Consider the following 16,631-nt stretch of genomic DNA (forward strand, 5'->3'; position numbering starts at 1 on the left):
TTCTGACTAATCACTAGCATGCCTTTAAAGTGAATGCATTTCAATGACTTGCTAAAAAGAATTGATTGACATGAAAATGATTATCTTCTTAGCATTTAATTTCACTTAGTTCATTTACTAAATCTATTAATATAGATGGAAAATTTCAAGGAAGATCTTGAAAAACTTATGTACAGAATTTAAAAAGCATATTCCATTTTAATCTCGTTTACACTAGTTTTATGCACATCAAAAATATTTCAAACACTCTTCACAAAGTTTCATAAAAAATAAAAATGTGTTTTTGTTACTTTTATTTTTAGGATTAAAAAGAAATCAATGTAATTAGGGAGAGAGTCTATAAACCTTTTTAAAGAAGATCTAAAACAAACAAACAAAAAACTTTAGACATAAATTACAATAGTTTTGGCTTATTAAAGATTCTTTTGTTTTAATCTTCATACAAAGATATGTTTTTTTGGTTTGAGAGAGCGGGAGAGAGAGAGAAAGAAAGGCTTCAATGTGAAAGAGAAACATTAATCAGTTGCTTAGGGTGAGGGGTCGAACCCACAACCTAGGTATGAGCCCTGACTGGGAGTCAAACCCTCAACCTTTTTGATGTACAAGATGAAGCTCTAACCAACTGAGACGCTCAGCCAGGGCTAAGACTCTTATTTAACTTATTTAATGGTAATCCCCATGTTTCAGAATTTCAATTTGCATTTTTTAACAGTAAGAGGAATAACAGCAATAGATGTAGTAAATTTATAATCATTATATTCACTTGAGCAAACTAAAAGTTTTCAGAACTTTAAAAAAAACTATATGTGTAGTAAAATTCCAATTATTTCTTTTTAATGCCTGTATACATTTAGAAAAAAATACATCAAAATATTTAAAATGTTATTTCTGGGGTAGAATATTCTTCTTCCATGTTTCCATAATAGTCACATATTTTTATAAGATTAAGAAAACAGTTATTTAAAAACTCTTATTCAACTTAATCCTCACCTGAGGACATTTTTTTCCATTGATTTTTTTTTTTGGGGGGGGGGGATGGAAGGGAGGGAGGGAGAAAGGGAGGAGGGAAAGAGAGAGGGAGAGAGAGAAACATTAATGTGAGACACATCAACTGGTTGCTTCCCACTTATGTGCGGCACCCAGGTTTGTGCCCCTGATCAGAAATCGAACCCAAGACCCTTCAGTGCTCAGACTGACACTCTAACCACTAAGCAGCACAGACCTGGGTATAATACACAAATATTTTTAAAGATGAATAGATGCTTATAATAGTACAGGTGTTAAGATCAGTGTACTGAGCTCCCAAACCATAAGCCAGCCCCAGAACATGGGCTATCTACAATTTAGTGATATTTCTGTTCACAGGCAAGATGTTAGTTAGAAACTGAGATAATTAAAAGGGAGAGGGGGAGAAAGCTGACCTAACATAGTAAGGCTGAACGTGTTGTTACCACTACATAACACCTTCAACAGACACACTCTAACAACAAAACAAAGACAACAAAAGAGAACCATACACACTGTCATTCTGGCAATTAATCAAGAACTATAATATATGAATATTAACCAAGCAGCAAACAGTAAATTTTACCAATTCTTTTCCAAACTCCTGAGGATCTTAACAAGAACCCATCATATTAATACTTTTCTGAGTCACCATACAGCTCTAAGTCTCCCTTAATTATTCTCTTCATATACAGTGCAAACTAGAAGTGGTATAAAATCAAGATTAGTTAGGGTCTAGTACTTACTTAGCTTCAGTAGTTTTGCTAGCTTTGTCCATACTTTTCAAGCTCTCAGGGGATCTAAGTTGAAATCTACAGCTATCATTCATATTCCAAACGGACTCCATTAAGACACCAACTTTAGGAATCCCAGCATTAATTGAAAATGCAACTGCTCCAGCATGATAAAGAGGATTATTTCTTAAGCATACCTGGCAAACAAAAGAAAAATCACCATCAAGATGACATACTAGAAGCTATTTCAAAAGTGTATAAAAATGCATGTGAAAGTATATTGCTTCCTCGGTTTTCCAAATACAATTTTACAAATCAAGAGGCTGATAAAGCATTGGCTTCAAGGTCTAAATTAAAAAGTTATTCCCCAAAATAAGGACCAAGAATAACTGTAGGACATTTGCTAAAAATTTCAGGCAGCAAATATTCTGCCATTCTGCCATAAGGAAACAACTGAAATAGTAGAGAAGAAACTAACAAGGTAATATAAAAAGTGAAATGTGAACAAAACAAGTACACTTTTTAAAAATATATATTTTATTGATTTTTTACAGAGAGGAAGGGAGAGGGATAGAGAGTTAGAAACACCGATGAGAGAGAAACATCGATTCAGCTGCTTCCTGCACACTCCCCACTGGGGATGTGCCTGCAACCAAGGTACATGCCCTTGACCGGAATCAAACCTGGGACCCTTCAGTCCCCAGGCCGACGCTCTATCCACTGAGCCAAACTGGTTAGGGCACAAGTACACTTTTTGTCTGTTTCTTGTAATTTGAATTATTTTCTTTAATTCATGACCCTATATAGATTCTATCACTTCACAGCTATTGATGCTTGTTTCCCACAGAAGACTGTTGTTTTCTACAGGCCAGAAGCTTCCTGAGATAATGTAAGTTTTCTCTTAAATTAAAAGAGTACGCACACATTAGTGTTAGCATTTAGCGGAGTTCAATCTATAGAACAATCTATAGTTCAATTTAAGAACAATCTATAAATTTTCACTGCAAGAGAACATCCTGAAACCAATAAGGTGCAAGGCGGCACTGTCAAATGCACTAACGCTAGCACCAAAAAAAGACATAAATATCATTTCTGGAAATCTCTTGATTTCTCTAGTAGCCTAATCTTACTGATGTTCTGTTCAATTACCTAATAACTAATGATCATGTTGTACTTGACAGTGGCATATATGAAGATCCTGTTTTTTGGTGATTTATACTTAAAGTGACACAGAAGCTATACATTTGATAAGTATGACAACTGGAAACAATGGCATAGAATCGCAGTTCTATCAAAAGAACAGTTATACGTCACCAAGTGTAGTTCTATGATCTCTAATGAATAGTTCTTAATAGCTAGCTTCTTGAAAAAGGTGTATCCTGCTTTGCTGTGACTTAAAGGGAAGTTTCACCCACAAATTTTCAGAAAAGAATGGTGGAAAGCTTAAAAGTCTGAAAGAGGACCAATAAGAAGGCTATACTTGAAGAAGAAATGTGGCGAGACATATTAGATGTATTAAAGCCTTCTAATAAAAATAAATGCACCTTAAAGTCAGGAGTTGTATATCCAGGGTCCAACATCTAACAAGATATACAATGAAAATACAAGCCCACCTCAGAGGTATTGTGGGTTCTGTTCCATATCACCACAATAACGTTAATATCACAAAGCGAGTCTCACAAATTTTTTGGTTTCCCGGCGCATATAAAAGTTTATGCTATTATTGTAATCCATTAGGTGTGCAATATCATTATGTCTAAAAAAATTATGTACCTTAATTTAAAAATACTTTATTGCTCAAATGCTAACTATCATCTGAGCCTGTTGGAAAAATAATGTGGATAAGACGTCTTTGCCACAAACCTTCAATTTGTAAAAAAACACAACATCTGCAAAACACAATAAAAGGAGGTATGCCTGTACATTTCTCTCAACAATTATGATCTGTGAGTGCAGGTGCAGCTAAAAACTCTACATGATCAATAATTTTTTCTGATGCTAACGCATGATCACTCGTTCTGTGGCTGTGACTGTCTTAAACCTTCAATTGTTTGTAGGTTCAAAACAAAATCTTAGTTCTACACCAAACTGTTAACATGTTGCTATCTTTCAGCAATTTCATGCCATGCTATTTTTTGTTCAGCTTTTCTTCAGTGTATCTCTAAAGTATTTGTTCAGCTCCGCCCCCCGTCTATAGTAATGTCATCCTACATGGTAATAAGGCAATTGTGAGTCCAGTGAACAACGAACTTGGAGAACATCAGAGAGCAATGTTTGAACTAACTAGGAAAAGGGGAGCTCCAAGAAGAGAGAGAACTGTCCAAAGCAACTGACATAAATAGTACAATAATAGTCAAAACAGTGCGTAATTGCTGAAAACTTTCTAGTTGGAAGGCCAACAAAGGATCAGAACAAGACAACCACGAGTAGACAAAAAATAGCCACAAACAAAAAGAACAGCTCCATTTCAGCTGTGTTTTAGAGAAAAATAACAGCTAAAATGGTTAAAACTTTTTAAGACTCAGAGAATATAAGTAATACGGTAGAGAGAAAAAAATGAACGGAAAGTGTCAGATGAGGAAATTAGCTCCACATTATGTAATAAAATCCACCATTTGTCTAAGTGTTAGGGATTATAAAGTCCTTAAACATTCACTACAGTACTTACTATAATGAATATAAATGTCAAGTTTTATCCTGAAATTAAACTTCTATGAGTCTAATGAATCATGTAACAATAGCCCTCAAACTCTTCCCTATTAAACATCACTGAGAACCTAAAAATATTTTGTTTTGTCATATAGTTGGTTTTTAATATGTAAATAGTTAAAACTGAGAAATTTGAAAATATTCATTTAACAGTAATATATCCCATGTTGATATAATTTTTAAGAAAAAAAAAATAACTACATTTTCAAAGAATCAGCAAGAAAAGTGGCATTGTTTGCAAGTCTCTTAATGTCCAATTTAACAGAAGACAGCTGGAATCCCATGTCTGCTTCTGCATCCAATCTGCTGTGATGTGACTTTTGAGTAAATATGGGACGACAGTCCAGCCTCACACAGGTATGCAACTGGAGAAAGGTACTCTGCAGACTCCTGGGAAGGTTGCAGTATTAGAAAAAGCACCTTCCATAAGATACCTGTAGGAGTCTTAAACCATCTGAGTCAAGAAACAGAAACTGGTGGAAACCTGGGTAATTTGACGAAGCCTCCAGCCTCCACTGATAATGTCCCCAGAGAGCAGTATGTTTTGAAAGGCTGGATCATTAGGAATCACCTGGAATGTGTGTTAAATTCAATGATGCCTGAGCCCCACCACCAGACAAACCAAAGGAACAGGAACATTTCCGGTAAGAGGCTCCAGACTCGGCATCTAAGTACCAAATGATTGTTAAAACCAGACAAGTCTGGGAACCCTGCCCCATGGGGAAACCTCCTGACACTGGAGCAGACTCTCTGTATGTTACTCGACTACTGAAAAGAGAGTGATGTGCCACATTCATGCTACTGGAACCTGGCCCTTTAAATGACATTCAGTTGAGAGGGGAATTACTTACAGGGAAGAAAGTGATTTTGCAGAGAAATAATGTCCCTTAGGACAGGATTAATTCTAATCACTTACCTGGGTGCCAACAGTGATATTAGGCATCGAAGAAATACCAGCACTAGATTTGGGCTTTTTATTTTTTGCTCTCGCTTTCTCTAACATTTTCTTCCTTTGACTGAAAGGGACTACACCCCTGAAAAGACAAAGCATGAATTGGTCAAATAAGTGCCCCAAAAAACCCATTAAACAAATCTGAAATTATACATACTATTTAGGCATTTCTGGTATACTCCTTCTCCAATATTTTTGCTTCAGAATATTAACATGTTCAGTTCATTCTTAAGTATAACTTGTTCATAGGTTTTATACATAACTGGATCCATTTTTATTAAAACCTTTAGTATTAAAATTTACAGAAAATTCATCAGTTGATATTTTATTATATTCCCTATATATTATTTCTGCCAATGCAAACTTACTGACACAAGAGAGAATACATTTAAAATTCCCTTTAATAGTAAAAGGATAACTAAGGTATACAATATTCATAAATTGAAATACTTTAATAACCCTTAAAATTGTATTTTATTTAATTTTTTTAAAAATATATTTTATTGATTTTTTACAGAGAGAAAGGGAGAGGGATAGAGAGTTAGAAACATCGATGAGAGAGAAACATCCATCAGCTGCCTCCTGCACACCCCCTACTGGGGATGTGCCCGCAACTACGGTACATGCCCTTGACCGGAATCGAACCCGGGACCCTTGAGTCCACAGGTTGACGCTCTATCCCCTGAGCCAAACCGGCTAGGGCTAAAATTACATTTTAAGTAACACTGTTGAATTAGAAAGTCCCCTATAACCTATGCTTTCAATTATGTAAAAAAAGGGACACATTTACGTATAAGAACGAACGACTAAAATACCACTAAATGTTAACAGTAGTTATATCTTTGAGATGTGGAATTATAGGTGATTTTTGTTACTACTTTGTATTTTTATAAAATTTCTAATGCACTAAGTATACATTATTTTTATAGGCTTCTCTTTTACGGTATTTTTAATGTTACTTTGCTCCAAAGTGAAACTTCCCTCTCTATAAAGCACCTTTTGCTGACCTTCTCATGTTGGTATTCCAAGCACCTATCTATGCACATAAAGCATTCAGAGTCCCCCTCCCAGTGATACTCACCACCAATATAAATTGTTTTCTAGCTGGGCACAGGTATAGAGGGCACAGCAATGTAAAGAAACTATCCGTTCACCTTGAAGTTCAGAATAAGTCTGTGCAGTGTGCTCTAACTTAGAAGCCACAGAACTTAAAGTTTCATCTACCCATGTGGCAACCTAAAGAATAAAATAGCAAAGGTTTAAATAAAAACAAGTAACCTTTTCAAAAGAATTGTGGTCAAAACTTTATATTCTATGGGCTGGAATTCTAAAATTCCAGTTTTGAGCTAAATGCTAAAAAAAAAAACATAATTCAGAAAAGGTTCTTAGTAAGACTAGAAAGTAAAATACTTTCTTTACACAAATAAGTCAAAATAGCAGTTACTGAAATGATTGTCTAAAGCCATGTAAGGCATTAATTAAAAGTAAACACTTGCTCCAACAATTTTAAAAAGAATTTAATGACTCTTTTAAAGCCAAACTGATAATCTGAGGCATAATATTCATACTTTCTCATTTTATAATGTAATCTCAAGTTACAATGCCTTTCATATCTCTTTTCATCAGCACTTACCGTGAATATTTTTTCCTTCCCTTAAAACAGAAAGCTACCTCCAGAGTTGGATTATAATATAGAGAGATAAACACACAACAAAAAGACTATATTGGATTACTCTACTAAGGCTGAAACACTTTGTATATGTGGATCTACTTAGAAAGACAAAAGGAAAAGATGGAAAAGGGAGAAGAAAATCAAGAAAATAAGCATAAAATGTTCATCAATCAATGCAAAGTGTTTCATACCTTGTTATTTTCTGTAGCTACAGTTGCTCTTATGCTATTTGCAGACAGGAGGACTATCTTTTCATTGGTTAGCCCCAAAAATGTTGCTCGTGGATGATGCAATGAAGGATTCTTTGAAAGCATAAGAAAAATGATCACCATTTGTATGCTGATAATGTAGAGCTAGTCAATGAAAGATTTAATATAAAATACCTGTGCATTCCTGTAAGGCTCCGATTCACTCCACTTCCACTGATAAAGTTCTCCTTTACTGCTCACAGCCAAAAGCTCAGAATATAGGGCCCCAATACAGATGAATTTTGTCCCATCCTATAAAGTAAAAATATCACAATGTATAAATATAACAGTTGCCGAACTAATGGTTTGGATACAATATTACATAAAACCTGGATTATGTGAACACATAAGCCAGCTATGAAATTCTTCAGCACAGCCTCCAGGCCCTCTCTATGGCCCCAGCTCCCTCCCTCCAGTCACACTGGCCTTCTTCCCGCTCCTGGACCATGTCCACCAGGAACCCACCATGTCCTTATTCTTGTCTTGTTTCTCATGTGACTCGTTCCCTCTCCTGAATCAAGTCTGCTCAGATGAGACCTTCTCTGACCACACTATCTATAAAACCACCACTCACATATTTTATCTCCGTACTCTGCCTTCTTTTTCCTTCATAGCATTTCACAATTTATATTATATTAACTTGTTCATGCTCTATCTCAATGGAATAATAAGCTTTGTATTGTTTACTACTGTCTCCCCAGTTCTTAGAACAGTGCACATAGTAGGTAAAGCAGGGAAAGCTGAGTGTCAAAACAGATCCCCTCTCTGTAGGCTTTTTCAAGCTGCTAAAACAAACGTCTGTGTTGGTTTTTAAGGTAAAAGTTTGTTTAGTTTTAAGGTGATGTACATGCAATAAGATGGAATGCAATTAAATTATACAAAGCTTAGACAATAAATGTAAATAAACAATGTCAATGATAATTTTTTTTGTTTAATTTTTTAATTCTCACCCGAAGATATTTTTCCATTGATTTTTAGAGAGAATGAGAGAGAGAGGAAAAGACAGAGAGAAACATCGATGTGAGAGAAACACATCAATTGGTTGCCTCCTACACACTCCCTGACCAGGGTCCGGGCCGGGAAGGAGTCTGCAACTGTGAGGTACATGCCCTTGACCAGAATCAAACCCGGACCCTTTGGTCTACAGTGTGGCATGCTATCCACTGAGCCAAACCGGCTAGGGCTCAATAATAATTTCTTAAACATAAGACCAATATGATCAGAGTCATGAAGCTACCCAGAAATCTCACCTCCAAACTTGCCAATAACATATTTTAGCTTGTACTTTTTGCTACTGGTCTATGCACTACTTTCTTTGGAATTCTGGCTCTAAGGTATGCTAAACTAATGGTGTCTTTATGGTTTTCTTTCAAATTCCAATCTTATTTGGTCAGATGGGTTATAGTGCTCAGCTAAAAAGCCTGTGAATTCTGCCAAGATTTTAAATGTAATAGTAACAGGTTATGACTCAGAGTTGTACAAAAAGAATACTAATTTTCACCTTCTAGTTTACCAGTACCTGTCAGCCCCATTTTCAAGGCATGATGGGAGAGACCAAATTTGAAATGCTCTAAGTTAGCAATTCCTCTCTTCCCTTCCCCAGGGGTATCTGAAAGTCGTATCCACTCTCTCCATGGCTGCTGCATCAAATCTTAACATTTCCCACCACACTTCCTTCTCAACCCCTTGGTTCAAAGAATGATATAATCAGACCAAGTAGGTCCAAAACTGGGACCCAACACTTAAACTAAGCACATGACATCAAGTAACTTATGTCATTTCTCTGAACGCATTTCTTCACCTCTAAAATGAGTGTAATAATAACACATATGGAGAGGGGAGGGTAAAAATCAAGTATAGTCACATATAAAGTACACAGCACAGGACCCAACACAAGCAAGTGATCAGTCCAAGTCAACCATCATTCCCTGCTCCCCTGACTTCATCTCCTACTCACCCAGAAAGCACAAGCTTCCTGAGTATTCCCACTTCTAGATTCATTTAACGAAAAAGCACCCCATCTGAGAGAAAGAAGTGTCCTCCTCGCCTATTTAAAGATCACACACACACACACACACACACACACACACACTGGATACAACCCTCTCTTGTAACACCAACCACCACCCACGCTGATCTCTCCTTCCTGCTACTCACATGAAGTGAAGGATCACTTGGCATGTTTCACGTTAGCAGCTTTGCTTAACAGCCATAGCAGCACCTACAACAGCTATATCAATGCCCATGCATTTAATCAATCCACCTGCTCTTTAAACTTCTATTAGAACCACTGACCCTGCTCATCATCAGTTCTGGAACCTCTTCTCTTCCCTACTTACAGGTAACCACTTTCTGTTGGTCTTCCCCCGATCTTCATGACTATTTTCTCCTTCGCACTACCATGCACTCCCTGCCCCAGATTCTGTCTTTGCCTCTTTATTCCAATTATGTTCCACCCTCAGCCTAAACGACTGCATCCACTAGGGCACCATGCTTTTAAACATGTGAACCTCCTTTTCCTAACCTGGAGGAGCTCTCTACCTGGATGCCTGAAGTACCATAACACTGCCAAGCAAAGCCATCAGCTCCTCCAAAGCTGCCTATCTCCCGCAGTCCCCATCTAAACAAAAGACATCACCACCTCCTTTGGGCACTCTCCTCACCCCTCCTCCTCCCCCTCCCTCCTCCTCCCTCCTCCTCCTCCTCCTCTTTCAACAACCTAATGACTAGTGGACGTGGCACACTTGTCTCAGATTCCTCTCAAATTCCTCCTTTCCTCTCTACCACAGACACTGCTTTGGTTGAGGGCCTCACGGTTCCTCTTTAACAATTCTATCAGTCGCTTAACTGACTTTAGATTTTTCCTATTCCTTTCTTTCTCCCTCAATGCCAAAAATGTTCATCTCTTTAAAAATAAACAACACAAAATCCCACCTATCTCATCAGATTACTTCTCCAAGAACTCGACTGACGTCCTGGGGAGTGCAGAGCAACATCCTAATTTCGTGGCCAGGTGTTTAGGGCCCTGTGGTCTTGCTCCATCTTGCTCTTCTCCTCCCTGCTACAAAGCAGCAACTCTGAATTCTCATTGTTACCAAACACACGGTGACCTTTCATGACTCTGGCCCATGCTCGATAGGTTTGAAATGCTTCTGCATCTTAGTCAACACCTACTTTATCTTAAAAATGCTGCTTAAATATCTTCTTCTCTGGGAGTCTTTGCCAGATCTCTCATGTACTATTAGTTCTTCCCCTCTGGGCCCGAGGCACTGTATGCTCACCTTCAGTGTATCACTGATCACACTGTGAATACATTATGTGGTATTTGAATGTCTATCTTCCCCACTAAGTTTCCTGTGGGAAAATCATACTGTATTCACTTTTATATTCCCAAAGGCCAGCTTGGCACGTGGCACATAGTAGGAAGACACTGACAATTGCATGAACAAATGAATCAAGTCAATGCCTTACCAGAGCAGTGCCATCTGAGCAAACCATCCTTGTGACAAAAGCATGACGCACAAGGCCCCCCCAGAACTGACTTGCCTGTATCCTTCAAGGTTGAGGCAACATTCCCCAGGATGATAAGCCCTGAGTGAGCCAACTGAACCCTGAAGGTCCTAAAAACCCACTATGGACATACGCAGATGATGGGACAACCATCAACCAAGGGAAGACAATGAAAAAATCACTGACTGCTTCCTGCCTGTTTTATATTGTAGGTAGAGAAATACAAAACCATCAAATACACACAAGGGAACAGTGTTTTAGCTCCCTCATTTTCACAATGTCATAGAAAACAGTGCTTTTCTTGTTTGAATGACAGACTAACAGCTGCTTCTGAACAAGTTGGGGGCCTGCTTCAACCCGACTGGAAAGGTGAATATGCATTGTTTCCATAACGATGAGTAGTTTAGCTCTATTTAACAAAAATCAAATTAGAGGTTGAATCTAATTAGTAAATTTACAACTGTCTGGATAGCAATAAGTGAGTCATCAATCAAATTAGAAATTCTTCCCCAAAGGAAGAGGGACAACTTAAAAATATGATGGAAATGAGCTCCTGGCCAAAATTTAAAAAAAAAAAAAAAAAAAAAAAAAAAAGGTCAGCCCAGTAACATGAACTCCCACTCATCTATATTTAGTAATTTATATTTTGAAAAGGTTGGCCTTTCTATTCCTAAATTTCTCCCCACAAAACTTGGTTTTGATCTTTTTGATTTAAATTTTCCTACTATTAGCAAACACTAGTCTTCCCGTAAGTGTGAGCTCCAAAAGCAATGTACTATGTATTATGGTTGAAACAGATGGAATACAACACAGGCTATAGTGCCATTTGGTCATCTGTCCTTATTCACCTTCAGTTCTACCTGCCTACCTAGTTTTCCATAGGATCCTCTGCCTGCCTTTAGTTCCTTTTCAGAACCATTTCTCTTTTTGCTCTTATTTCATTATTAAATTACCAGAGGCCTATTGCACGAAGAGATTCATGCAATAGGCCTTCCTTTCCCCTGGCTACTGGCACCGGTTTTCCTCCGGCACCCAGCACCCGGCACCCATGCCTTCGCTCTGGCCGGGCTCCAGCCAGAGCCGGCCCCAGGGCTGTGAGGCTTTCGCTGCTCCACGGGCCCCGTGGCAGTCAGGCTTCGCTCCACCACTTGGAGCCTATGTATGCAAATTAACCACCATCTCCGTTAGGTTAATTTGCACACTCTCCTGGTTGGCTGGTTAGTGTAGGGAAGGTACGGTCAATTTACATGTTTGTCTATTATTAGATACTAGAGGCCCGGTACACAAAACTTTGTGCACTCGGGGGGGAGAGGGGGTCCCTCAGCCTGGTCTGTGCCCTCTCACAGTCTGGGACCCCTCAGAAGATAACGACCTGCTGGCTTAGGCCTGCTCCCGGGTGGCAGAGGGAAGGCCCAATCCCTAGGTACAGCCCCTGGTCGGGCTCAGAGCAGGGCCGATTGGGGAGTTGGGGCGCCGCCCCCTGTCATGCACAGAGCAGGGCAGATTGGGAGGTTGCAATGCCAACCTCAGTCACGCTCAGGGTAGGGCTGATTGGGGGATTGGGGCACTGCCCCCTGTCACACTCAAGGCAGGGTCGATAGGGAAGTTGCGGCGCTACCCCCTGTCATGCACAGAGCAGGGCAGATCAGGGGGTTGGGGCGCTGCCCCCTGTCATGCACAGAGCAGGGCCCATCAGGGGGGTTGGGGCTCCGTACCCTGTCATACACAGAGCAGGGTCGATCAGGGGGTTGAGGAGTTCCCCCCCCGTCACGCACAGAGTAGGGCCAATAGGGGAGTTGGGGCACCGCCCCCTGTCACACACAGAGCAGGGCCCATCAGGGGGGTTGGGGCTCCGTACCCTGTCACACACACAGCAGGGCCGATCAGGGGGTTGAGGAGCTCCCCACTGTCACTCACAGAGCAGGACCCATCAGGGGGGTTGAGGCACTGCCCCCCGTCACACACAGAGCAGGGCAGATCAGTGGGTTGGGGCGCCGCCCTCTATCACCCACAGAGCAGGGCCGATCAGGGGGTTAGGGCGTTGCACCCTGTCACACACAGAGCCGCAGGGCGATCAGGGGGTTTGGGTGCTGCCCCCTGTCACGCTGATCCCGGTGCCGGAAGGCCTCACGGCTCTGCTGATCCCAGTGCCAGGAGGCATATTACCCTTTTACTATATAGGATAGAGGCCTGGTGCACGGGTGGGGGCTGGCTGGTTTGCCCTGAAGGGTGTCCTGGATCAGGGTGGGAGTCCCCACTGGGGTGCCTGGCCAGTCTGGCTGAGGGGCTGAGGGCCGTTTTCAGGCTGAGGGGTGACTGAAGCTCCCAACCGCTCCTTTTTTTCTTTTTTTTATTCTGGGCCAGCTTTAGCTCTGAGGCCTCGGCTGCTGAAAACAGGTTTCTGGCCTTTGTTTACCGTCTGTATTTGATACAATGTTGCGGTTCGGCTGGCTGAAGCCCTGCTGAGTAAAGCAGGTTTCTGGGGTTTTGTTTAGCTTCTACATTTGCAACATAGTTGCTTAGAGTTGCAGCTGAGAGGCTGGCAAGTCAGGCAGGGGAATGTTGGAGTCCTCCATCACTGAAGCAAGCAAGCCTCATGTTAGTTTCAAGCTGCCTGGCTGCCGGCCACCATCTTGGCTGACAGTTAATTTGCATGTCTCTCTGATTAGCCAATGGGAAGGGTAGCGGTCATACGCCAATTACCATGTTTCTCTTTTATTAGTGTAGAAGACATTTGTGACACACCTAGCTAACTTGTAACAGTTATCCTGGAAACTTTCCAGTGTCAATTAAAAACAATAACAAAGACCTCTCCCACCAGTTTCCACATCTGGAACCCTGCAGGGGAAGCAATATGACTGAGTTTGATCAACTGGTTCCAACAAGGAGGCTGCTCCAAATAGCTTAAGTACGGAGCCAAACGTTATGGAGCTATTTCCTCTCAACACCATTCAAAGAAACTGTGACTATATTACATACAACTCTGTAATACAAAAGGTTGGTGGGATTAAATGTTCTGATTTCTCCTAGACTATGTGAAAATAGATCCAGAACAGCAGGGACATGACCGCAAATTAACAGTACTGACTTGCTGATTCAGTCTGTTTCTTCATCACCACCACACAACTCTCACCAAAGCTCCTCTCTGCGAGCTTGCTGGAAAGAAGGGATGTATTCTGTGATGGGCACAAGTGAAACTTCTATGTTCAGCTTCAGCAGAATTACTTAGCATGGATTTCTGTGTAATTTTTCTCCTTCCTCTCCCTTCAACATTTATTACACTGCTCTTATCTGCATTCTACTTTTAAGTCTTTGTTTCTATAATTGCATTTTCCCCCTTGTGAATAAGTCACTTTAGATTGGTATAAATACATATACAGTTACAATTTACACATTCACATATATAGTTACACATATTTGGTTACAATGTGCAACACAGAACTAAGTTTCTAGTCTGAAAAAAGTAAATTGGGGGGGGAAAAAAAAAGACTGAGAAGTGAAAATGGAGCCATGTTAGATAATCACCTACTTAAGAAATTTCATGTTCTCATTGAAGTAACTGAATTATCAAAGCTATTTCCAGAAATGTAAAGTACAATAAGCAAAGAGAGGGAGGGGCAGGAATAGGGGAGAGAAAAAAGTGCTGGGAGATTGGGGGGAGGAGAGAGAGCATAATAAGAAAGTTGATACTTTCAGTAATACCAATCAGAAACCAGTATAAACTTGGCTAGTTTTTACATCAGGGCCTGGACTTAAAGGCACAGACATAAAACACTCCCTCCACTTCTTACTTTGTTGCATATAGACTGCCTTTTAATGTCCTATTATGCTAAATTATTATTGTAATTAATAATTACATCACCCACTACATAACTCTCTCACTCTCCATGACCTGCAGCAACTTCCTCTTTCTTTGTAGAACAGGACCCTGCCTGAACCTTGGTCTTTACACTTTACTTATATGAATTCATTTAAGTCTAATGAAAATCCCATAAAATAAAAACCATTATTATTCTCATCTCATAGACAAAAAACAAAGTCCCGGGGAGATTCTAGAATTTGACCACAACCAGTAAGTGGCAGAGGCAGGATATAAACTCCAGGAGTCTGGCTCCAGAGTCCACACTTTTAGTAATTACTCTGTGTGGCCTCCTGGGACTCCCCAAAGCCCTTTGTATCTAATTTTATTACTGTACCTACTTGGAAGTATTAATATTTTTCTGCCTTCCTACAAAATTCTCACCCTAATACTTAAGCAAGAAACCTATCACATTCAATTAAAACTGATTTAATTACCCTCACACCTCTGTCTTCATGAAGTTTTCAACATCCTATGATAAATTTCAATTATGCTTTAATACTAGTTTTGACTTTTAACTGAAAGGGTAATTCATGGAAATGAAGTTTAAGGTTATCTCAAACATTTTTCAGCTCAAGATTATACTATAAAGGCTTAAAGAAAAGAGAATATTCCACCTTTAAAGGAAGTTTACTAGCCTACAAAATGGTAAAATTTTGAAGTAGCTGTTCTTCTATGTGGGTGGTGGGAAAGTCAGTACTAATCCAGATAATATACCAATGGAATTACACCCTAACTAAAAGAAAGAATAAAAAAAACAACAACAACTATGGGTACAAACCAAAATTATAATCTAAAATAAGCTGGGATGCATATTTTTAGAAATACAGACAGAGAGACAGACACACTGCTTCCCAGTAGTGCATGCTGACATCTCCCTGAACTCTCCACCTCTCTCTCCATTCCCTAATGAAGGCCTTCCCCCAAACCTTCTACTCCTCGGGAATCACTGTCCCAATTTTGAAGGACCACTATGGTCCAGCATGTTGCCTGATCCTTCATATGGGATTCACCCTATGCTCCCTTATGATAGCTTTGAATGTTGCCCTAAAGTTACCTGAAGGCAAGGTCTTTTTACCCTTCAATAAATAACTCTATGCTGTCTTTCTGAATGTAGTACCCAGCCCTGTAAATAATCATCTACTGGTATTTGTCGATAATTGATAATGCTTAATAGTTTGATTAGGCTTAAGCTGTTTTCTTTCCCTGAATTAAAATTTTTGATGTCTAACTGTCAATCATAAACTAATAAAAAGGGGTTCTTTTTCAGTGACAATATTTTAAATTAGGTGTTTAGTAAGAAAGAAAAGTATAGCTAAGCTACATCTTATTTCACATACTGCTATTCCTCCTCCAGTCAATGTCTAAACAAACCAAGGAAATATACTAAGTAAGGTCTGTGCAGTATCAAGATTTCATGATGCACTTAGTAACTATCTCTGAAAACAAGTTGTGCCTAAAAACATGCCTACCAGTAAAGGCAAATCACTGGCTAAATCTAACAATGGGTACACTGGCCAGAGGGAAACTTTGCTAAACTTGTACAATTCAAAATACTTTCATTAATCAAAAATAATAAAAGATAAAGAAGCTTAGACTAATATGTATGCGATGACACTGTGAAAATAAGATTGTGAGTCTTCTTGACTCCCTGCCAATAGGCAGACACAGCTCTAATATGATGCAGGCAAGAGAAATAGGAAACGCACAACAATGTACTATACAAACAAAAAGAAAGCCCGTGGTTTAAATCACCTTCTATCATATGAAATGAAAGTTAGAACTTTGGAAATTTCTAGTTTTATGGAAATAAGTAAAAGAATTCAACTCAGGGAAAATCTGTCAGCTGCCAAGGAAACCAGAATAACCTTTTGCTTACAAAGAGACTGATTAAAATTCATGCTCCTTCTTACATTCAAGTTTTCTACATGAGCTGAATACA

The 16,631-nt window shown here is 39.5% G+C and overlaps 1 protein-coding gene across 22 annotated transcripts in view; it reads right to left on the bottom strand.

Annotated features, from left to right (window-relative positions):
- Nucleotides 1-16,631, bottom strand: part of UBR5 (ubiquitin protein ligase E3 component n-recognin 5) — a 134,133-nt gene that overhangs the window by 59,172 nt on the left and 58,330 nt on the right. For all 22 annotated transcript variants that reach the window (XR_004972440.1, XR_004972439.1, XM_036337918.1 and 19 more), the window contains exons 10-14: nt 7,456-7,572; nt 7,264-7,374; nt 6,482-6,636; nt 5,365-5,482; nt 1,752-1,936 (exon numbers count right to left, since the gene is read on the bottom strand). Coding sequence is in view for 20 of the 22 variants with exons in the window: in XM_036337918.1 (XP_036193811.1) it covers nt 1,752-1,936; nt 5,365-5,482; nt 6,482-6,636; nt 7,264-7,374; nt 7,456-7,572 (686 nt within the window). In the remaining 2 variants the exon portion in view is untranslated. The remainder of the gene's footprint in view (nt 1-1,751; nt 1,937-5,364; nt 5,483-6,481; nt 6,637-7,263; nt 7,375-7,455; nt 7,573-16,631) is intronic.

This window comes from Myotis myotis, unplaced genomic scaffold (genome assembly GCF_014108235.1).
Source record: "Myotis myotis isolate mMyoMyo1 unplaced genomic scaffold, mMyoMyo1.p scaffold_m19_p_16, whole genome shotgun sequence".
Lineage (NCBI taxonomy): Eukaryota > Metazoa > Chordata > Mammalia > Chiroptera > Vespertilionidae > Myotis > Myotis myotis.